Here is a 24,742-nt window from a genome sequence, read left to right as displayed (position 1 = left end):
GTTAATACACAGCCTAGGCTCTGTAAACAGGACACAATAATGACATTCTACAGTTTGTACAGGAGATGACAACAATTTATTCATGAAGGCACTTTGTACAAATACAATCATACGCCAAATCGAAAATTTGAAAAAAGCACTAACTACAATAAATTAAAAAGTGGCATCATTTTAAAAACTCCTCCTCTTTATTCACCCTGTGTTCCAATCCCCATACTTTCTGCTATTTAGTTTGGTAGAAAAATATTTCGTTAGTCCCAATACTTGAGGTCAGATGCAGCATGCTTAAAAAAACCCAGATGTCCTACTACATCCGGTGGTTATTTTTTAAGTGTAGAAAATTTGCAGCTTTTTTGGGGCGATTCTGACCCACAATCCACTGCAGCAGAAGTTACACATCACATGGACTGAGCCTCCCGGTGAAAACAACCAGCGATGAGACGGATATGTAAGCAAGAGGCAAGATCAAGGAGCCAAGTTAGGATGAAATAAATTAGTACAAGTATGATCCCAATTGTAGCATACTACATGCTAACTACATACTGTTTATGGTCAGATGTAGTATGTAGAATAGTAAAAAGAAAGCGGATGAGATTTGGAACGCAGGGAAATAATCTATCTAGGACGGTTGACAAAAAAAACAAAAAACGTGGCAAGTCAAAATACACGGGAGAATTCAGTGCATAAATACAGACAATAAAAAAATAACTATAAAGTGATTGTTCGAGATGTTTTGGTTCATAACATACTGTATAGAATAGACAGTGAATTCTGAACATGCTCTTTTAGCAAATTTTTTTTTAATTTATTTTTTTACTTGACACAGGTGTTATATAATGAGCATTCACTTAAAGGAATACTTCACCCATACGGAACCAGCGTTCTATCATTATAAAATCACTATTATAATATAATGAATGAGGTTTTTCTTCCCTCAGTCTTCCCTTGGCCCAGCTGTCCTGTTAATCCTGACCCTTACTGTGATGTCACAAGAAGGGAACTGTAGGGTTAGACAGTGAGACCATAAAACACTCTTTCTGCCTTTTCTCATGCTAAGATGATCCGATTTCAATTTTTTTTTGCACATTTATACTAAATAGGATCTCAGAGTTCAATACACCTTCATATTCCAACCGGTGAAGTAGGCCTTTAAATCTGACTCATTTTTTTTGAAGATTTTTTTAACTATAGCAGGCTGGCAGCATCACAAACATGGGTTGGATGGATTTTCTTTTTTACAAGTTAGTCTTAACAACATTTTATAATTCAACACTCAACAGTCTCTGCCATACAGTTTCACTTATTTACAGCTCCGGAAAAAATGAAGAGACCACTCCAAATGTTCAGTCTCTCTCGTTTTACTATTTATAGACGAATGTTTGAGTAGAATGAACATTTTGGTTTTATTCTATAAACTAATGACAACATTTTCTACCAAATTCCAATACATTGTTTGTCATTAAAGAGCATTTTCCATTAAGTAATGTAGAGTTGAAGATTTAAGAAAAATCCAGACTGGTCTCTTCATTTTTTCCGGAGCTGTATCTGGCAGATTGTTAAAACATAGAAAAAGCAGTGATTAAAAAAACTCAATAAGCATTTGTTTCATAAGTGCCTTTAAAACCTTTACAGAAATTAACACACAATTTTTGGGGATATTTTCATGGTACACTAACCTGTAAAGTATATACTGAAATACTAAAATGGAAGTACATTTAATTCCCCATGTGAAAATCATGGAAATACATGATTTTTTCGGATCGGAATAGATGTAGAAAAAAAAAAAACTAGGGCTGTGTCCCCAAGTTCAATACTTTTTTTATGGTACCGACCAAAATGCCTCCACACCATCGCATAACCAAAAACTGTAAAGTCGTTCAATACCAAATTTCAATCACGATATTTGACATTTTTGCGTGATACACAGCCCTAGTAAAAACAATGAGATTATAAGTAACCATGAGGTCTCTGGTTGGATCCCCGGCACCGGACAGGAGGGTGTTAGTAGCAAAACTAGTGGTGGCTGCTATTACGTCTATTAGGTGCCCACCATCTCTACCATTGTGTCCTTGAGCAAGACACTTTAACCCCAAAACTGCTCCAGGGGCGCTGTACTATGGCTGACCCTACGCTCTGACCCCCTCTGGAGTGTGGGAACTTGAGAGGGGAGATGAGAAAAAAAACAATTTTAACGTGCCTTGTGTAAATTGAATTACCTTTCTGCAAGTTAATTTGTATTAAAGCTGGGGTATATGATTTGGGGAGAAAATAGCAGTTGGGATAGAGATTCGAATCCAAATACCTCAACCGCTCCACTTGTTCTCTTTGGTCCCTCCCCTATGGTCCCTCCCTGACACGCTCTACACCAACAACGTCGGTGCCAAAGTGAATGGACAGTCCCAACAGCCAATAAGAACGGAGAATCGAAGCCTCGCTCTGATTGGTCAAAGTGTACCGCTCATGTACACTTTGACAAATCAGAAATCATATACCCCAGCTTTAAGTAAAGTCATCAATTCAGATGGGATTTTCCTTCAACTGTGAAATGAAATGTTGGACATTAGAAACCAGTTAATGAGATATGCTCTATCTGTCTTCCCTTCTGACTAGAATCACAAGTATTGTCAATGATTGATAAATATATTATGTACACAAACTATCTTACTCACTATATAAAAAGGTCTTTCTAAAGGCAGAGCTAAAAACAGTCACTTTTCAAAACTGTTTTCGACTTTTTCTTTCAAGTAACAGTCGATGACCCAAAAAAAAATTAAATTTAAAATGAAAAAGAAATACACAAAATATGTTTTCTTAATATGTAAGAAGTGCTAGTGGTCTTAATCAATGGCACAAAAAAAAATAAGATTTTGATCCGATTTACACAAGAAAGATGAAAACAAATTTAAAAATAATTTAGTAATAATATACCCGTCGGAAAGTCATATGTTGAGATAAAAAGAAAAAAAATTATGACTTTCGATAGGGATATTTTTTTTTATCAATGATCATATCCACAGATTAAGACATGATTAGGAGAATAAAAGTCCAATTATTTCAGCCTTTCTCTCACAATTTCTACTATTTATCTCATATTTATGACTTTCTAGGGACTATTCTTAAATTTTTTAATAAAAACTCAGGAATTTTTAAGCTAAAAAATGTCAAACAAACAACAATTTGTGTTGTTAATATGTGGGAAGCGATACCCGTCTGAAGTCAATAGGTTGTGATCCTTCTGAAAAGCCTTCATAGATTTACTCAGGCGTTTTCTACATCCATTTTTCGCCTAACATTTGAGTGGTATGATCTCAGGTAATATGATTAATAATAATGGATTGGATTTATTTAAAGTCCAAGTAAAAATTATTTCTTTAGCACATTTAAAAACAACATCAGTTGACCAAAGTGCTGAACAAGACACTTATACTATACTTTATAGTATACTTAAGATATTTAGCGCTTGTCTCAAAGCGTTTTACAGGGTTCCAGGTTCCATTCATTCACACACAGTCATACCGGTGGTGGAAGCGTGGCTGCCACAAACATACAGCAGTCATACAGACACATTCACACAAGGCAAGATGGGAGAAGTGTCTTGCCCAAGGATACAACAACCATGACACAAGTGGCAGGGCGGGGGTCGAACCGCCAACGGTTGGCGGTTCGATCATTGGCCGACCCGCTCTACCACCTGAGACACAGTTGCCAAAGCAAAGCGGGAGCATTAGTAGAATTTGATAGTAAAAAAAATATTTAAGATATTCCTGTGGGAAGCCATAATTATGATATAAAAAAAAAAAGTAAAAATTATCCGAATGTTATCTCATGGTTTCTACTCATTTATCTCAATCGATATATTTTTCCATGGGAATATTTTTTTTACATGAGATAAAAAGTAGATATTATGGGGCGCTTTTAGTAGTGGAGTGGTTACAGTACATGCCATATCTCACCCCACATTGCTTGGTACTTTTCCAGCTATAACTAAGTCTTGCTTAAAAGGCAAAAATGCTCCACAAAATAGCTTAAAAAAATGTAATGTTAAAATGTTACCTTAAAGATTATCAAATTGGATAATTTAACCACTTTACTTTATCTCAATTTCGTCTTTTTAAACTCATAATTCTGACTTTCCCCTGGTGCATATTATAATCATCTTATCCTCTGATCAAGATGTTATTATGAGATGAGGTGTCACTCACTGTCACAACAAACAACAGTTGTTTTCTTAAAGCCCAGTTCAGACTAAAGATTCACCTCGCGACGACTCGCAACTCCCAACGACGAGACGGGCAGAGACGTTCTTAAAAAAAAAACTGGACCTGGTGATTTGAAATGTTGAATCTTCTGCGACTGCTTGCAACACGCTGCAACGCGCAGTTCACACTCCTGCGACATTTTCCCCTGCGACGTTCTAAGACCGCCTCGTTGCAAGTCGTTGCAAGGCGAATCTTTGGTCTGAACTGGGCTTTACATGCAGGAAGCGCTAGCAGTCTCTGAAGTCAAAAAGCAAAAAGCGTTCAGATTTTTTTCGAGCTGATTTCATACAGGCTCAGCAGGGTTTTCTATGGCGTTGTCCCCGTTAGATTTGAGTGCTACGGACTCAGGTGAATGGGGAGACTCGTAGACCGTCGTAACTACATTTTCATCATCACTGGGTTTAGAAAAAAAGTCCCTGAGGAATGCCCTCTTCCAATAGCATACCGCCACACAGGCAACCAGGGCAATCACACCAAAGATGCCGCCAACTATTGGACCCGGGGGTATTGGTGGAGGACGGTAGAAGAAGGGATTGTCTTTGCGTTTACTGTCCTTCTCACTGACGGGGTTCTTCATAATGCAGATGAAATAGTGAATGTCTGCTGAACCTGTCTTGGAGATGTCCAGATCCTTGGTAGTATCTGACATCGGCACTAATGCTGTCCCTCCTTCGACCCATCTCTTCCAGCTGAAATACAACAAATAAATAGTATAACTTATAAAGCACTTTTCAAAACAAGGTTACAACATTTTTTACAGTGTTTGGTGTTTTGTGCTCCCAACGGAGCCTTCAAGGCAGCGCTTGTTAAAGACCTACTTCACCGGTGGAAATATGAAGGTGTATTGAACTCTGAGATCCTATGTAGTATAAATGTGCAAACATTTTAGAAATCGGTTCATCCTAGCCTGAGAAAAGGCAGAAAGAGTGTTTCATGGTCTCACTGTCTAACCATACATTTTACTAATGTGACATCACTTCAGTAAAAATGTAGGGTTAGGATTAACAGGACAGCTGGGACAAGGGAAGACTGAGGGAAGAAAAACCTCATTCATTACATTATAATAGAGATTTTATAATGATAGAACGCCGGTTCCGTATGGATGAAGTATTCCTTTAAGGTTAGGGGATAGGGCCTTCCAGGCAGCGCAGCTTTGAATGGAGTTAGGGGCACAAAACACCATAGAGCATGTTTTACAGAGCCCATTAAAAATGAAAACACAAACGTTTACGTATGACCTCTATAGAAAAAAAATGTCACTTTGTAGTTCCTGCAATAAACTCAGTGGGAATGTTTGCTGCATGACATGACTCTTATATTACATTTAGTCATAATTTCATATAACATCATGTAGGCTGGATTGTCATTTGATTATTATTATTTTTTAAAGTAGTTTAAGCTCCTTTTTCTAAGTAGCTTTAATTAACCAAACCAGGTCAACTTTTTCCAATGTCAACTCACTGGGGGGAGTTAAAAAAAGATGTGCTTTCGAAACTTGACAAGAAATTCATTAAAACAAAGTTATAAACAGTAAACAGGCCTTCTGATAACTGAGTTAACATTAATCTTACCTGTAGGTGACAGGACATGATTCGTCTCCTTCACAGGAAACTTTACACTCTTCGTCGCTCTCACGGTTACACGCAATCGGCTTCAGAGCCACTTTAGGCACGGACTCATTGCAGAATTTGACCACATAAGACACATGTTGCATTTTGCTGTTTATCTCGACTGTGTAGTCGCCATTGTGCGCTTTAGTCATTTTTGTCATTTCCAGACGTCCGGTTTTTGTGTCGAGGGTTGTGCTGCCTTTAAAAAAGGCATAATAAGTCAAAGGCACCACATCTTTAATCCACTCGGCCAGCAGGTTACCATTATGTTTCCACAGGATGTTCGTGATGGGTTCGGTGACACCAGGCCCCACTTCTAGCGTTAGGTCCCTACCCACCAAAAAGTACGCGGGTTTAGATACCTTATCCTGGGTAAATGAAGAGTCCAGACCCGCCAAAAACACCACAACAAATAGCCAAACCCCAATGTGCTTCTCCATGGCCACGAATTAATGCGAAAAGGCGACAAAATCGATCGACATGTCAACAAAATGCGGTCCACACCCTTCCTCCTTCAATGGTTGGTGACGAGTAATGTTGAAAACCGTCCAACATGAACAACTTTAGGTGTTTCTACGAGTGCCTGAATAAAATAAACCAGTATTTTGAATGTATAACTCATAGAAAATGGCACAAAAATGTTTCTTTCCCACAGAAAGTCAGCGTTTATTAATAGTTTTACGATGTAGCCGTTGTTACGTGAATCGGTTAACTAGGTTGCTATGGAAAGTTAGAGGCGTTAGCGTTCGACAGCTATTAGCAACGGCAGTTAGCCATAGCAGCTAAGCTAGCCAGAAGCAGTTGGAAACTTTTTTGAATGTAAAATAACTTAAATTAAAATAGAAAACTAGAAAATGACACCGCGTATTAGTTTAAGTTATAGTTTGGTATTTATTTTATCGTTAACTTATACTCGCGGTGTGTAGGGACGGAGGGAGGTTGAAATGTCAGCAAGGAATGTAATTGTTATGGGAGACATTTCCCTTCATTACGACCGAAACCGAAAGTAAAAAGTGCTTTGCTCAGTGGAAATGGCGCATTACATTACACGCGGTCAACAACCCCAGATTAACATTTATTTGTTTAAAATCAACATGCCTTATCCCGAAGGAGTTTAGGGGAAGTTAAATAAGCCCATTGACTTTATATAATAGAGAATAATCAACAGTTTGCAGTTAGGCACCCACACATTATTGCAATATCAATTTTTTAATGGTAGATTCCTACACTCTTTCTCAAGCTGTAACTGCCCGTAAGAAAATGTAATGTTATTTTTTTTTTAACTTTATTTATTATATTGCCCTCCTTGAATGGTGTAGATGTAGAATCTTAATTTGAGACACACCCCCTGTTAAAATTGCTATAAACTTGAGAACTAAATAACTAATGAGATTTTATGACCCTTATGTAACTTATGATGTATTTTTTTTTCTATGCTTTTATTTTCTACGCACATTGTAAAGCTCTTTGTGACCCTGTCTGTGAAAAGCGCTACATAAATACATTTAACTTTTTTTATTTTTAGATTAAAGAATTCAATGCATCATAAGGATCTATATGAACTTAGATTTAAAAGTAGTTAAAATTATATCTTTTAATTTAAATGATCCATTTTAGAAATCATTTATGGAGATGGAACTCTTTGTCTACTTTAAAAAGACTGACAGTTAGAAATTAATTCACCAGCTATTAATAGAGCTGCAGTGTGTGTGTGTGTGTGTGTGTGTGTGTGTGTGTGTGTGTGTGTGCGCGCTTGTAGAGCAGCAGCGAGTGTGTGTGTGTGTGTGTGTGTGTGTATATATATATATTGAGACAGATGGTGTTTAACTTCCGTTCACCCAAATACTTCCTCATTTTGGAGCAAACTGAATAAAATCTTCTTCAGCTTTCGGCATAAACAACATCACATCTCTCAAAACTTTTAATCAATAATCAACAAAAAGAAGTAAAAACAAATCTTTTTAATTTTACAAGAAACTTAAAATCTTAAAACAAAGATGGTTCTACAGTACAGTGGCAGTTCACACGAGACAGACATACACTCTAACAATCAGACGACAAAAAAAGTGATTTTACACAAGAAAAGATTTGGACAGTTATGACATAGTTATAGGAAAATATTAAAAATATAAGGAAGAGTTTTAGTTCTGACAGCGGAGCGGCAATCTTGATCTCTGCGGTGTCACGTTTTCGTTTTCGGCTATTTTGGCCTGAGCGAGATTCTTTGACTCCTTCTTGCCGCCTTTCTTTTGCTGAAATAAAACAAAAATCACGAGAATATAGATGTTTATTGGATAGAAAATGTAATTATTCTTTTAATATGATCTTATAATACAGTTCAAAAATGTACATTTAGGTGTTAATTCGACTAAACTAGCCTTTTAGTCAGATATTGTCAAATTGCCAAAAAATGTATTATGCTGAAATAAAATAAAAATCATAAGAATATATTGATGTTTATTTTACAAAAATGTCAAATATTCCCCACCACAACAGCTATTCTGTTATGCAAAACCTCAAGACATATTTAAATCTTATAATACAGGTCCAAAATGTACATTTAGGTGTTAATTTGACTAAACTAGACGATTAGTCAGGTATTATCAAATTGGCAAAAAATAAAATAAAATTGTAATACAAAAAAAAAAAATAGTTTTAATGTCAGTAATCAACTGGCAAAGTTTCATTTTGATATGTATGAGTTACAATTATATATAATAATAATAATAATATTCTGAAGTGGGCTTTGGCTTGAAAACAATTTTCAGGGCATTCTTTGTAAATACAGCTCTGGATATAAAGCCCCGGAAAAAATTAAGAGACCAGTCTGGATTTTTCTTAAAATCTTCATCTCTACGTTACTTATTGAAAATACTCTTAATGACAAAAAAAAAATTTATTGTAATTTGGTAGAAATGTTGTCAGTAGCCTATAATATAAAACCAAAATGTTCATTCTACTCAAACATATGCCTATAACTGGTAAAAACGAGAGACACTGAACATTTGGAGTAGCGGTCTCTTCATTTTTTCCAGAGCTGTATTTTTATTATAGTTCACGCTCACCTTCCAGAAGGGAACTCGTTTGCTCTCGTTGAACACCAGGTTTTCGTCGATGAAAGACGGTTCTGTGGCCACGCTCTCATTACAGGTGCTCAGCTCCTCTTCCAAAGAATCCTACAGAGAGACAGACAGACAGAGACACACACACACACACACAGACAGACAGACAGACAGACAGAGACACACACACACACACAGACAGACAGACAGACAGACAGAGACACACACAGACAGACAGACAGAAAGAGACACAGACAGACACACACAGGGAACAAAAAAGGACAAACAAGGTGAAGATTGAGCAGAAATATCAATGTATCTGATAGTAATTCGGTTTTGAGAGTGTGTCAGTGAGTGAGAGAGAAAGAGAGCGAGAGAGAGCGAGAGAAAGTGTGTGTGTGTGTGTGAACGTACATCGTCAACCTCTACTTCTTCCTCTTCCTCCTCCTCCTCTTCCTCCATTGCTTCCTGAAGTTTCTCTTGTTCTCGTCTCAGATTCTGCAGCAGTTCACTGCGACGTCGAGCCTTTGTCAGCTCTCTGGGATACACAAACTCCCTACGCTGAGGGGTGGCACCTGAACACAACACCAAGAAAGAATTATTATCATGTTATAACGTTTTAAAGATTAATCATGTTGGGGTGACTGTGGCTCAGTTGGTAGAGCGGGTCGGCTGATGATCAAAGGGTTGGAGGTTCGATCCCCGCCCTGCCACCTGTGTCATGGTTGTTGTGTCCTTGGGCAAGACTCTTCACCCACCTTGCCTCGTGTGAATGTCGATAGTTAGCCTGCTATCGGTGTATGAATGTGTGTGTGAATGGTAACGTGGGAAAGGAAAACAGGTCTCCCTTGAAAAAGAGTCTTCGGTCTCAATGGGATTTACCTGTATAAATAAAGGTTAAAAAAAAAAAAGAATGTTGTATCTAGCTCTCTGGGATAAAAAATAAAAAAATAAAAAATGCAGGATCAGAAAAAAGGACAAGAAAAATATAAAATCCTTCTTCTCATGTCTTAACATTTTAGATAGACAGACAGACGGACAGACAGACAGACAGACAGACGGACGGACGGACAGACAGACAGACAGACACTTTATTGATCCCGAAGGAAATTCAAAATTAATTTGAAGACTTTTGAAAGATTGATTGATCGAAGAGATTTTAATGTATATGTTACCAATAAAATGCGTGTGTTCTTTGATAAATAAAAAAAATATCAAGTATTTAAAAAGAAAATTGCAGCATCAAGAAAAACATAAAATCCTTCTTATCAACTAGCATTTCAAGACTTAAAGGTGCAGTGTGTAATATGACATCATCAAGAAAGTTCTACAAAGTTCTAGAATGCAACGCTCCCTGGGTAACCCCACCCCTTTAGAATAATAACAGAAGCTACAGTGGCCTTCAAGGACAAGAACAATTCTACATTTTAAACAATGCACCTGATGACATTCCAACTATGACACTTTCAAGATGGCGGCACTAGGCCTTGGTCCAAGATATGCAGAAATATGGACATATATGAGACCCTTTCTAAGGGAAAAAATAATAATTAAAAAAAAATGTTCAGCTATTATGCACTAAATTAAATGTACTTATGGATATTATAATTACTTTCTACAAAATCTGCTAGGAAATAAAACCCAACATTCTACACACTGCAGGTTTAAGGAAAGGTTGATTTGAATATATTTTAATGTATATTGTTACCAGTAGGTTTGTCCTGCTGTAGCTCCTCCCACAGGAAGCTGTTCACGAGTCTCTCACTCTCTTCCACTTTCTCCTTTAGCTCGGTCCTCTGCGAGTCCAGGGCCGCGCGGTCCAGCTCCGTCTGGGACTGAAGCCCGGCCAGAGAACACTTCACTTCCTCGTTCTGCTCAGACAGACGCTGATTGGCTGACTGGAGCTGGTCGCTGCAGTGCGATTGGACAGTCTGAGGAGAGAGGGGGAGGATAGTTAGGACGGGTGTTATGAATAGTTTGGTATGATTAAGTCACATCGCTAAATTCAGTTTATAACAAAAAAAGATACAATTTTTATTTTAACATTTTAAAGAATTGCTGTTGAAAAAAAAAGAAAGAAAAAGTATTTTATTTCAATTAAATATGAGAATATTTGTGAAAAAAATTAGATAAAATAAAAAAAAATTGATAAAATGAGATGTGGCCCAATGTGGATTTTCAGTCACGTTTCAATGGTCATGTGTCCTAAAAGGATGACAGCGCCCAAAACGTTCATTTGTCTAAATGGATTAAATCAATCTGAAAAATACCTCTAATACTACATTACTACTACACTTGTTTTTTTATATGCTTGTTTTACGAATAGTGTCTGAGTATTTTGAAAAGCTATTCAAATAAACTGTATTATCATTATTAAAAAAGACATAAGATCAGAAGCCTGTTTCTACCTGTTGCAGTGTGTGGGCGTCGGAGGAAAGCGTGCCCAGCATAGAGAGCTGTTTCTGGGCTTGAGTCTCAGCTTGCTCCCTGGTCCTGGAGCTCCACTGGTGATCTCGTTCCACCAGACCTACACAGTGCACACAGCAACAAATACATTTACACACTGAATGGAGATTTGTTTTAGGTTGTTAAAGACCCTGTAAACAGAAATCCTTCTAACTATGTAATGTGTGGAGTTAGTTTCATGATAGTAAAGCATCTATCTATCAATCAATCAATCAATCAATCAATCAATCAATCAATCAATCAATCAATCAATCAATCAATCAATCAATCTATCTATCTATCTATCTATCTATCTAATGTGTGGAGTTAGTTTCATGATAGTAAAGCATCTGTCTGTCTGTCTGTCTGTCTGTCTATCTATCCATCTATCCATCCATCCATCCATCCATCCATCCATCTATCCATCCATGTAATGTGTGGAGTTAGTTTCATGATAGTAAAGCATCTGTCTGTCTATCTATCTATCCATCCATCCATCCATCCATCTATCTATCTATCTATCCATCCATCCATCCATCCATCTATCTATCTATCCATCTATCCATCTATGTAATGTGTGGAGTTAGTTTCATGCTATTAAAGCATCTGAAAAGAGTTAGGCATATTTAATAATCCAAATTAAAGCTATAGTAATTGAAGTTTGATAAAGTTTACAGAAATTAGTGTTTGGATGAATTCGGGCTCGTATCATCAACTGGAAAGATTCTGACTCAAATAAGCATTTAGCTGCTCCACTATAAAAGGAGCTGTGCATTGTTCCCAGTAAAAAATAAATAAATAAACAAAATATGTGAGTGAAGTGAATCTCCATATTGTTTCAAATAATCAAATAATATTTGGGGCGACTGTGGATCAGGTGGTTAAGCGGGTTGGCGGTTCAATCCCCGCCCGGCCACCTGTGTCAAGGTTGTTGTGTCCTTGGGCAAGGCACTTCACCCACCTTGCCTTGTGTGAATGTGTATGACTGCTGTATGTTTGAGGTGGTGGTCGGAGGGGCCGTAGGCGCTGAATGGCAGCCACGCTTCCGTCAGTCTGCCCCAGGGCAGCTGTGGCTACTCTCGTAGTTTACCACCACCGGTATGACTGTGTGTGAACAAATTGAACCAGGAACCCTGTAAAGCGTCTTTGAGTGCCTAGGCAATAAAGCGCTATATAAAACCTATCAATTATTATTATTATTATTATAAATAAATAAACAAAATGTGAGTGTAGCGTATTTCTCCGTACCAGACACGGCGCTGTGTATGTGTGAGCAGCAGCCCGTCATCTCCTCCAGGTTCTGTTTGGTTTCATCTGCCGTCAGACGCAGAGAAGCCGCCAGAGAAGAAGAAGTGCTGGAGATCAGATCGGCCTGAGCTGAAGCCTGAAGCTCCACTGCACTACAGCCACTGGAACACAGGGAAGAAACAACATGGAGCCCATTTAATACAAGGTTTCTTTGTTACTTAAAAAGGTGCTACGAGGAACTTTTAAATAGTTAAAAGTTAATTAACCCTTAAACAGGCAACAGTGGAAAATGAGTTTCTAAAAATATTTTCATGTTATCACTCATCTTTTCAAGACCAAAGAAAAATATTTCCACATACATTTTTTTTATACTTTGTATATTTTGGGTTTTACGAGTTGTATCTCCCAGGATACGTTGCCCTATTAAGGTATAAAAAAAGCCGAAATGGTAAAAATATAAATTTTTAATTTGATGAACAGAAATGATAAATTGTTGTTTATCTTGTCCATTTAAATTACAAATACTACTTTTTAAGTACATTTTATTCAGTTTAACCAATCTAGTTTCATCAAATTGGATCAGCCACATCCAGATGGGCAGGCTTGAGACGGTCCATAGTGACCCGCTCTAGCTTATCCCCCATGTCCACCACAAAGTTCTTGGTCCCCGCCTCCAGGACACAGAAGGGCCCATCATAGGGGAGTCTTCAGGGGGACCTGAGTGAAGGGGCTGGAGTTGCCCAGGGCAAAAGTCCAATGTGACGCGCCCATCCACAGAACCGCAGCGTCCTGAAGGAACTTTCATGGGACCACCAGTGGCTGTCTGTAAACCAATTCAGCAGATGAAAACTGCAGGTCCTCCTTAGGGGCAGAGAGCCAAACAAGCCAACAACCACAGGAGGCAGTCAACCCAGTTGCGACCCTTTAGCCATGCAGCTCGGATGTGAACTGTGGGCCTCTGTACAAGGTGAGGTCAGCCGGCATACCAAAACGGGCTACCTATGACCTGAGGAACGCCCAGTCCACTTCAGTGAATGCAGAGGAATGGCTTCCGGCTACCTGGTGGTGCTGTCCACCAAGGTGAGGAGGTCAGTGAACCTACGGGAGGAAGGCAGGGGGCCCACCAGGTCCTTTTTGACCTGGTCGAAATGCCTCTCGGGGACCAGAATCGGCGCCAAGGGGGCTTTGGTATCATGTGTACCTTGAACACGCTGACAGGCCAAACTGAAGCTAGCCCAGGTCTTTACATCACTCCTGAGGCGGGGCCAGACAAATGTAACACCCACCAGCTTAGTATACGGCTTGTGGTCCACGAAGGCAGTGAAATGGAGGCCGTCCAACAGGAATGTAGGGACTTTATGGTGCCGTGTGCATGAACCTGGCACGGTGTCCTACTTGTGTACCAGTTTAATGGCTCCCTTTGTGGAAAGCAGTGCCCAAGGAAAGCAATGGATGACAGGCCAAACTGTAGCAGGATTGACTATTAGTCACTGCACCCTGATCCTTTCAAACAGCTGCCACAGGTGCGTCAGAGGCTCCTCTGAAGCCGATGCAGGCATGATGCTACACTGTGCGCCTACAACGACCAGCAGCCACCAGCTGGAAATTATATATTTAATTAACAGCAGCTTACTTTCCCTGCCAGTGGCTTTGGCCATCCCTGGGCAGTTAAGTTTGTGTTTTGTGCCTGGAAGGCACTCCCCGCCCCCAACGGTTAGGGATAGGGCCTTCCAGGCAGCACTGCCCTAAGTATACATAAATATAGAAAGATCATTTTAAAAGTGAAATACAGTAATAATGTTGTAATGGGCACAACTGTTCATGATAATATATGGTTCTGCAGTCATTATCAACATGCTTTCAAGTTTTAAATAAAATTCAGAATAATGAACATTGACCAAATTTCTACCCCCTAAGCAGGCAACGTATCTCTGGGGATACATACATTTCAAATTCTGCTAAAAAACCCACAAACACAGATGGATTTTTTTTTTCTTCATCAGCATGTTAAGACAAATGTCCTAATTCAATCTATGAATTTAGATTGTTATTTTAACAAAAATAAGTATGTCTAATATATGATTACTTACACCCTGGGAAGCTGGCGCTTCACCACTGGCGTCCATGTTGATTTCTGATCAGGCTGACTAAACAATGAAAGATAACTTGAACCAAATCATGTCACCTAGATGCTAATAACAGACAAGTCTTTTGATAAATGCTAACTAGATTAGTGAAAACCTTCCAGCAAGCCCCCTACAGGATGTTAAAGAGTATGTATCTCCCAGTGCACGTTGCCTGTTTTGTAATTAAAGATAATTTTTGGCATTTTCAAGCTGTATTAGACAGTACAGAGTTGAAATGGAGGGAGAGAGAGAGAGAGAGAGAGAGAGAGAGAGAGAGAGAGAGAGAGAGAGAGAGAGAGAGAGAGGACCTGCAGTTATGTTGGCAATTTATTTTTAATGTATTTTTTTTTTCAAACAAAATCAACATTTTAGTCAGTTTCTCCATTAACATAAAAATATAATAGAGAATTGTCCACAGCCCAAAGAAAGGTAAACAGCATATAGAAGCTGGAGCCTTGACCCAGGGTTGTTATGACTTTATCCCAAGAGTATCACTGTGTAAACTATGGATTCAGCTTCACAGCAAATTTAAATGGGATTTGGCTTATATATGATATGAATAATAATAATAATAATAATAATAATAATAACAAAAGAATCAACATGCATAATATAATAATAACTTATGTAAACATCGATAACCTACATTAAAAACACCAATTAAATGGCATCTGGTGTTGGCTTTCTAAAATAAATGAGACCGTTTCAGAAATATTTAAAAGTTCCTCGTGGACTAAGTCATGACGCTAGGGTTCCAGGAGACTGTATGTGTGTGTTCGTTCGTCCCTCTGTGTGTGTGTGTTTGTTGGTCTCTGTGTGTGTGTTGGTCTCTGTGTGTGTGTGTTTGTTGGTCTCTGTGTGTGTGTTGGTCTCTGCGTGTGTGTGTGTGTTGGTCTCTAACCTGCTGATGTCCTCCTGTAGCGTCTGCAGTGGTTGGTGCAGAGCTCTGGCTGACAAGTGCAGATCAGTGAAGTCTTTCTGCCCCTCTAGACTGAGCAGGCTGAGCTGGTCCTGAATGCACTGGATGGTCTGCTTCATGCCCTGGAGACGCACACACACACACACACACACACACACAAGCACAGTTACAATCCCTGCGTTCAGAATCGCATACTTTCTACTATATAGTTTGGTAGAAAAAAGATTTAGGATGTCCCGATTCTTGTGGCCAGATTTAGGATGGTTAGAAGTACCCGGATGTCCTACTTTATCCGGCCAAGATTGTTAGTGTTTGAAAACTGCATCCTATTTGGGCGATTCTGACCCACAATCCGGTGCGCACGTGAAGTGACGTCACATCGACGAAGCCTCCACATGAAAACAAACGGGGACGCGCCGGATATAAAAGCAAGAGGCAAGATCAAGGCGCAATGTTATGATGAAATAAGAGAGTGAAAGTATGTCCCAATAGTATGCCTACTGCATCCTAACTAGATTATTTTTATCGTCGGATGTAGTATGTCGAATAGAAAAAAGAAGAGTATGCGATTCGGAACGCAGGGAATGTTATACAATGGCTGTGTTGTAAAAGCCCTACTAACGTCCTCCCTCCTACATACTCAACATGTATATACTACATACTGTCTACTTAACCATCCATTGTGTATGCGAGGTTTGTCGGACCGTTTACACTGAAGTATACAGAAGCAATACTTTTGCAAGTGTGATGTTACGCATGGTAAAATATAGGGTTAGACAGTGAGACCATAAAACACTCTTTCTGCCTTTTCTCAGGCTAGGATGAACCGATTTCTAAAATGTTTGCACATTTCTACTACATAGTATCTCAGAGTTCAATACACCTTCATATTTCCACCGGTGAAGTAGGTCTTTGAAAACCCTTGAAGCTATCGTTTGATTGCTTTGACTAAATGCCTTGACAGGGTTTTTCCTGGCTCAGAATGGGCCTTTGGGGGTAAGAACACGGAACAACTTTTTTTTGGGGTCGGGACTGCAACAGTAAAGGTGCAACGTTTGTGAATTTTAAGAGCGGTGTGGGGTTGAGAGGGGGAGAGTTTCAATGATAGTTTTATTACGATTATTTTGTTTTCATGATCGAGGGAAGCAATAATGTAAATTGAAATGCAATGCATCCTCCAGCCCTACAAGAAGGATGACTTGTATTTGGCTGAACTAGAAATGCATCTGGGGGCCGCCCTTAGCTCAGTTGGTAGGGCGTCCCCCCCCCCATGGGCCTCGGCCAGCAGCGGACCCGGGTTCGATTCCAGCATGTCACTCCCCTCTCTGCCCCATTTCAACTCTGTCTCTCTCTACACTATCAATAAAGCATATAAACGCCAAAAGAAATATCTTAAAAGAAAAAGAAAATGCATCTGGAGAGGTTTTAAATGGCTAAATATATTCTCAATTTTTGGCTCTGGTGATTTTCCTTTGGGGGGGGGGGGGGGGGGGGGGGGCGCATAAAATGTCTCTATGCAGGACAAACCCTGCTTGACTATGAATTAATCTCTTGTATGTTGTCTTACCGTCTGGTGTCTGTCCTGAGCTTGTCTGATCTGCTCCTGCAGTTTGTTGTTTTCACTCTGCGCTGCGTTCAGGGAGCGTACGGACGATTCCCTCAGTGAGGCCAACTGCTGCACATGACCACACAAGAACACGCCCACCTCCTTCATACCCTCAACCTGGGGGACAATGATAAACTATTATTACAATTATTGTGTGTGTGTGTGTGTGTGTGTGTGTGTGTGTGTGTGTGTGTGTGTGTGTGTGTGTGAGTGAGTGTGTCTCAGTGAGTGAGTGAGTGGGTGACTGTGTGTGTGAGAGAGTGAGCAAGTGAGTGTCTGTCTCTGAGTGAGTGAGTGAGAGAGACTGTGTGTGTGTGTGTGTGTGTGTGTGTGTGAGTGAGTGAGGTATGATCTTAGATTAGATCATACTCGTGAACTTCCTTGTTAGTTAATTTGTTGTAATACAGTCAATGTAACTTTATTAATGGAGCACTTTTCATAGACAGTGAAGGCTAAAAACATACACACACAACTTAATACAAAAGAACTCAATAGTGATTTTTTTATTTTTATTAAAATAGCTAAATAAGTTGATAAAAAAATAGCAGCACAGGTACAAGTCAATTCAACTTTATTTATGAGAGTAAAATAGATTAAATCATCAATAAATAAAAGTAAAATACAAAAAAAATTAAGACTAGAACACTAATGAATAGGTTAAAAAAACGTTTTAGTCTTTGACTTTAACATTTAATAATTTAGCAATTGTTTTAAAGTGTTATTAATCAGATCAATTGAAAGTAATAAAAAAATAATATGATAATGGGTTGGATTTATATAGCGCCTTATTCCCTAGGGACTCAAAGCACTTTACAAGGTTCCAGGTTCCATTCATTCACACACAGTCAAACTGGTGGTGGTAAACTACCATAGTAGCCACAGCTGCCCTGGCTACTGTATATATGTGTATGTATGTATGTATGTGTATATATATATATATATATATATATATATTTTTTTTTAAAAGGTAAATAAAACAATTGCTACAGTTAAATAAATATTAATTTTTTTAAAAACACATGACATAAAAGCTAATAAAAGGCATTAAATCAATAGATAAGAAAAAGAAAGTGTTAAGCCAGAGTTACAGGTGTGTAGTGTGAACTGACCTGGTCTGCCAGCGCTCTCAGTGTCTCCACTGTGGCTCTCAGTGTGTCGTTGAGTTCCTTCACAGCTGATAAGCCCATCAGAGTCTTCACAGACAGAGCCTGCTCCATCTCCTCACCATGCTCATCCTACAAGCGCACACACACACGCACGGAGAAAAACACATTAAGTCACATTTTACTACAGTAGCAGGGTTTTTCCTGCATAGAAACATTTTTGGCGCCCCCCAAAAGTGGTTCTATGCCCCCCCCCCCCCCGAAAGGAAAATCACTAGAGCCAACATCATAAAAATTGAGAATATATTAGTTCAGCCCAATACAAGTCCTCCTTCTTGTAGGGCTGGAGGATGCATTGCATTTCAATTTATATTACTGCTTCCCTCCATCATGAAAACAAAATAATCGTAATAAAACTACCATTGAAACTCCCCTTTCTCAACCCCACACCGCTCTTCAAATTCAAAAACTTTTCGCCTTTACTGTTGCAGTCGCCACCCCCAAAAAAAGTTGTTCCCTGTTGTCGCCCATTCTGAGCCAGGAAAAACCCTGAGTAGCCTTTGGCCTTGGTAGTCGGTGTTACCTGGTGGCACACACACCAATTACAAGACTTGCCAACACCACGTTTTTTCATTAAAGCTCTTTAAAAATGTGTTTGATGTCAAGATCACTTTGAAAAAAAAATCTGGGGGGCGCCTTTAGCTCAGTTGGTAAGGCGTCCCCCTCCCGGGCCGGGCCCAGCAGCAGACCCGGGTTCGATTCCCACCCGCGGTCGTTCTCTGCATGTCACTCCCCTCTCTGCCCCATTTCACCTCTGTCTCTCTGCACTATCAATAAAAGCGTAAAAATGCCGAAAAAATATCTAAAAAAAAAAAAATAATAATAATCTGGTACAAGGCGTAGGCTCACACACAGTACAGACAGGTAGCGGATCATGAGGAGATATTCACTGATCTTGATAAAAAAAGGGATTTTGACAACAAGCGTTCTCCAGAATCACTGACTACAACTTCAAACGACAATATAAATTTGCCAAACTCTTTTTCAGATGCTTTACTATCAAGAAACTAACTCCACACATTACATAGTTAGAAGGATAGATAGATAGATAGATAGATAGATAGACAGACAGACAGAGACAGACAGACAGACAGACAGATAGATAGATAGGGCCTTTAACCAAAGCTTGTTCTCACCAGCATCCTCAGCAGTCTCTCCTTGTCCTGTAAACACAGCGTCTCTTGTTGTGTGATTTTGTCCCGAGAGCGAGTGAGTCCGTCTGCGACCAGCGTGCCCACCCCGTCCACCAGGCTCTGGACCCTGGACACCGCGCCGTGGAGAGCAGCCTGGTTCTTCACCAACACACCATCTGCACAGGGGGATCAGGTAGATACATTAAGGCATTTTATAGAGTCAATACAAAGGATAAGATAACTCCTAAATGTGCATGTTTTTGCTAGATCAACAGGGTTTTTCCTGGCTCAGAATGGGCCTTTGGGGGGTGAGAACACGGAACAACTTTTTTGTGGTGGCGACCGCAACAGTAAAGGCGAAAAGTTTGTGAATTTTAAGAGCGGTGTGGGGTTGAGAAAGGGGAGTTTCAATGGTAGTTTTATTACGATTATTTTGTTTTCATGATGGAGTGAAGCAGTAATATATAAATTGAAATGCAATGCATCCTCAAGCCCTACAAGAAGGAGGACTTGTATTGGGCTGAACTAGAAACACATTTGGAGAGGTTTTAAATAGCTAAATATATTCTCAATTTTTGTCATTTTGGCTCTGGTGATTTTCCTTTGGGGGGAGAGGGGGGGGGGGCATAAAACCACTTTGGAGGGGGGGCCAAAAATGTCTCTATGCAGGAAAAACTCTGATCAAGTATGACAGAAACTGGAACTCTCTTTAGTTTATTTATTTTCTCTTCACGCATGACACTGGCATATTATCAACAATCAACAAGTTCGACTGCAACACATTTGATGGTACAATTTTTTTTTTTAATTACCTTTATTTGGAGTCAAATTTGTATTTATATATATATATACACATTGTAAATTTATAACCTAACTTTTTACTTTAGACAGTAGAACTAATTATCCCATACATTATTCATTTGTTTTACTGACAATGTGTAAGTATTTACATAATGTTGAATAACTTGATTTGTTATATTTTTTGTGTGTAACCAAGATAGAATAGTTATTCTTATGGTTAGTGTAAAACTAATGGGGATTCTTAACTTAAATAAATATATATATATAAAACATTATATGTATATAAATTTAGAAAAAAATAAAAATGTATACCAGAATAATAAATATATATATGAAAAAATCAAGCCCCAACCTCAGCGATTTTTACCAGCATCCAATAAGGAAGTGACCACAACTGTAGTAACCCGGAAGTGCCACTGGGGGCTGGATGCAGAAGACAGCCATCTCTCATTATTAGATTATTGGACGCCGTGTGAATAACTGAGGTCAGCCCGGATGCTGCATCCATATTATTTACTATCTATGGGAAAAAAAAAATATATATATAACCATAGTAGGGTCCTTACCGATAGCCTGTGAGTATGTGTTGAGCATGACGTCATGTTTGGTTCCTTGCAGTTGGACACAGCGCTGCATGTTGCTGAATTCGCCCGCGATCCGCTCTGCAAAGCTCTGCTGGATCGCACTGTTATGCTGGTCAACCTGAGGGTTAGAGAGGGAGAGTTATAGAGTGTGTGAGTGTGAGTGTGTGAGTGAGTGAGTGAGTGGGAGAGTGAGTGAGTGAGTGAGTGAGTGAGTGAGTGAGTGAGTGAGTGAGTGAGTGAGTGAGTGAGTGAGTGAGTGAGTGAGTGAGTGAGTGAGTGAGAGAGTGAGTGGGAGAGTGAGTGGGAGAGTGAGAGAGTGAGTGGGAGAGTGAGTGAGTGAGTGTCTCAGTGTGTGTAAAGGCCAGGACACACCAGCCCGAAAATCGCCGTCGTAGAGTCGATAGGGGGTCGGGAGACGAATCTGTTTGGTGTGTGCCGTAACGTCGGCCGACGTAGAGGTCGTCGGGCTTGTTTTGAGCCTGTCGCCGCCGATTGAACATGTTCAATCGGCGGCGACAGGCTGGCCGACCGTCTTTCATTTGGAGCAATTTGATTGGTGGAGGGCTAGCGAATCAGTGAAGCCCGGAAGTGAGGCGGGTAGCACAAACAGCTAACAACAGCTAGCCATCGTTTTAATGTGTTTGTTCGTTTCGTTTTGAGAGTACTCACATGCATCAACCCTTGTTGACTGCTCGACACCATGCTCGACACTCTCTGCTAAAAATTGTGCTCTTATGGTCCATAAATATAAATACGTATTTCTATCTATGTTTATGCTCTAGAGAGTTGTCCCATCATTTCCGGCTTTCGTATTTTTTCGGGCCACAATACAGATTAGCGCCGCCTGCTGTTATGGAGACATTACGTCCCGCGCAAGCAACAGAGCGTACGGAAAGTCAGCAGTCAGTTTGGTGTGTTCTCTGGCCGCGACGGGAAGCCTGGAGCTTCCTGAAACGGCCGACCCCATTTTTTGCGTAGTCGGAACAAGTAGAAACAAGTCGGACTGGTGTGTCCTGGCCTTTAGTGAGTGAGTGAGTGAGTGAGTGAGTGTCTCAGTGTGAGTGAGTGAGTGTCTCAGTGTGTGTTAGTGAGTGAGGGAGTGAGTGAGTGAGTGAGTGTGTGTCTCAGTGTGTGTGTGTGTCTCAGTGTGTGTGAGTGAGTGAGTGAGTGAGTGTCTCAGTGTGTGTTAGTGAGTGAGTGAGTGTGTGTCTCAGTGTGTGTGTGTGTCTCAGTGTGTGTGAGTGAGTGAGTGAGTGTCTCAGTGTGTGTTAGTGAGTGAGGGAGTGAGTGAGTGTGTGTGTGTCTCAGTGTGTGTGTGTTTGTCAGTGAGTGAGTGTGTGAGTGAGTGAGTGAGTGAGTAAGTGAGCGAGCGAGCAAGCAAGCGTCTGACCTTCTTCTTGCGATCCAGTTTGTCCTGGAGTCCTGACACATCACTGGTGCTTTCGTCCACCGTGTTCAACAGCTGAAAAAGACAAAGAAGAAATTTAAAATACCTCATAGTGTGAGAATTTACAGAAGCTACGGTGGCCTTCAAGGACAAGAGGTTTTAGTTACTAAAGATGGCATCATCCACCACTGCCTCAAGTCTTTCCACAATATCAAGTGATGAGGTGAAGATGCATTTAGTTATTTATTCTATAGTACTTCTTCTTCTTCTTGGTCTTCCAACAGGTGCATTTCCCCAGGACGCCCACTAAATATATAAAAACGTGTAAGGCCGTTAAGTTTGTCTGTTCTGTGCTACTGTAGAAACATGGCGGTGCAACATGGCGGCCTCAGCGCCCCGCTCCTATGTAGATATAAAAGGCTCATTCTAAGGTCATAAAATCAAACCAATACAACATTAATTAAAACACGCGTTTAAATACTATATTCCATTTCTACCGAGTCTGTTCTGAAAAATGCCATTAGATTCTACACACTGTAGCTTTAACTAACTCATAAAGAGTAAGTTAGGATAAGCTAGAAAGGAGATTTACATACCAGTTTACAGAGCCTAGGCTGTGTATTAAAGGAATACTTCACCCATACGGAACCAGCGTTCTATCATTATAAAATTACTATTATAATATAATGAATGAGGTTTTTCTTTCCTCAGTCTTCCCTTAGTCTTCCCTTGGCCCAGCTGTCCTGTTAATCCTAACCCTTACTGTGATGTCACAAGAAGGAAACTGTAGGGTTAGACAGTGAGACCATAAAACACTCTTTCTGCCTTTTCTCAGGCTAAGATGATCGGATTTCAATTATTTTTTGCACATTTCTACTAAATAGGATCTCCGAGTTCAATACACCTTCATGTTCCAACCGGTGAAGTAGGGCTTTAACACTTGATTTTTTTTCAGTGCACAGTACAGACCGGTAGCGGATCAAGGGGAGATTTTGAAAAAGAAGAAGAAAAAAAAAAAAAGGGGATTTGGACAAACGTTCTCCAGAAACACACACTGTAGCTTTAAGATTGCAGTAATGTGCAAATCAATGTCTTATTTTTAACAGCAGTCGAGTGCAACAAAGACAAAACTCTTCAGAAAAGGGAAGTTTGATCATTAACTGGAATGTTCTTCTAAAGCACGCAGCTCTATTAATAATGTGGAAAGTACAGAGAGAGAAAAAAGGAACGAATGACAGAAGGGGAAGGAAGCCAACGGCCAAATATAGTTTACTAAACACACAAACTCAAAGTTCACTGACTTGCAGCGATGTATGGTAAAGGCGGAGTCAGCAATTATGGTCAAAGCTTGTCAAAATAGCTTGGTCTAAATCAGTGAATATCTCCTCATGATCTGCTACCTGTCTGTACAAAAATAGCAGTATTCAGTTGGAGATTTCATTATCATTTAACTTTTATTTTGCAGCTACTGCCATCAGTGTATGAATGGGTGAATGTGGTAAGAAATGTAAAGCGCTTTGGAGCTGAGGAATCTGATCTATTACCAGGCCATTGCTTAAGACATTGTTTCTTAGCAATTTTTGCCTGTTTAAATAAAGGATGATGATGATAAAAGCGCTATGTAAGTCAAGTCCATTTACTATTTTATACTCGAGAGATCAATTGAGTAATTTTCTATGACGTTGATTCATAATATCGGCTGGTAATACTACGGCACTTCGGAACCAGCCGTTGAGATCACGGTGTATGCCCCCCCTCAGTCCCCCCAAGGGGGGATGGCCTTTACGAACAAGATTTTTTTCCCCATTTTAGTTTTGAATGTGGGCGTGGCTTAGAGTGGTGACAAGGTTCACAGTCCGGCCCATTCATTTCCAATGTGTGTTCGTGGTGCCGGTGCCGAAGTGCCTGGTAATACTACGGCACTTAGGAGCTAAGATCACGATGCGTTCTCCAGAATCAGTCAGTGCGTTTACATGCAGACTCATAATCGGGTAAATAAACGAACAAGACTTCAACAGGACTTGTAAAATGCATGTGAACACCTTTATCCGATCTACGAGTTCTCGTTCTGCGCTTGCTTGAGAATCCCTGCGGAGGATTTCACAAGGAAGTGGAAGGAGACGATGTAAAAAATAGTAGGGTTGTCGTCAGAAGGGAACCGGACGTGGCTCTAAAACCACTTGTTGAAAGGGCTACAGCGCCACCTAGCATAGTGGAGACAGCCATGCATCGGACATTTATCCGATTCCTGAAAGGCCATGTATACTCAGACAAGTGACACGGTCCGGTCGAGTGGCAAGTTCGGTATATGTGATAATCCAATACAGATGTCCCATGTAACCGCACTGAGTGACTCCACTATATTTAACTTTGATTGATAAATATGCCTTACTCTTAGT

At 39.9% G+C, this 24,742-nt stretch overlaps 2 protein-coding genes across 3 annotated transcripts in view; both read right to left on the bottom strand.

The window, feature by feature from the left end:
- The window catches only part of LOC307257872 (uncharacterized protein), an 82,746-nt gene extending 76,359 nt beyond the window's left edge, over positions 1–6,387 (bottom strand). Inside the window, exons 1-2 of one of the 2 annotated variants that reach the window (XR_013845109.1) lie at positions 5,831–6,387; positions 3,654–4,948 (exon numbers count right to left, since the gene is read on the bottom strand). Coding sequence is in view for 1 of the 2 variants with exons in the window: in XM_080037234.1 (XP_079893360.1) it covers positions 4,543–4,948; positions 5,831–6,309 (885 nt within the window). In the remaining variant the exon portion in view is untranslated. Of the gene's footprint in view, positions 1–60; positions 4,949–5,830 lie in introns of those variants that run through there. The other variant, XM_080037234.1, reaches the window with a different exon arrangement.
- Positions 6,388–7,874: 1,487 nt separating this feature from the next.
- The window catches only part of kif11 (kinesin family member 11), a 35,350-nt gene continuing 18,482 nt past the window's right edge, over positions 7,875–24,742 (bottom strand). The window contains exons 16-27 of the mRNA XM_080036228.1: positions 22,347–22,418; positions 20,939–21,074; positions 19,575–19,747; positions 18,385–18,510; positions 17,237–17,392; positions 15,652–15,791; positions 12,625–12,785; positions 11,340–11,458; positions 10,640–10,862; positions 9,346–9,506; positions 8,935–9,045; positions 7,875–8,121 (exon numbers count right to left, since the gene is read on the bottom strand). Coding sequence (XP_079892354.1) covers positions 8,011–8,121; positions 8,935–9,045; positions 9,346–9,506; positions 10,640–10,862; positions 11,340–11,458; positions 12,625–12,785; positions 15,652–15,791; positions 17,237–17,392; positions 18,385–18,510; positions 19,575–19,747; positions 20,939–21,074; positions 22,347–22,418 — 1,689 coding nt within the window. The 3' untranslated portion in view covers positions 7,875–8,010. The remainder of the gene's footprint in view (positions 8,122–8,934; positions 9,046–9,345; positions 9,507–10,639; positions 10,863–11,339; positions 11,459–12,624; positions 12,786–15,651; positions 15,792–17,236; positions 17,393–18,384; positions 18,511–19,574; positions 19,748–20,938; positions 21,075–22,346; positions 22,419–24,742) is intronic.

The sequence above is a fragment of the Ammodytes marinus genome, assembly GCF_949987685.1.
Source record: "Ammodytes marinus genome assembly, chromosome: 11".
Taxonomy (NCBI): domain Eukaryota; kingdom Metazoa; phylum Chordata; class Actinopteri; order Uranoscopiformes; family Ammodytidae; genus Ammodytes; species Ammodytes marinus.
The sequence above is the reverse complement of the archived record's forward strand: the minus strand, read 5'-3'. Positions and strand labels throughout refer to the sequence as shown.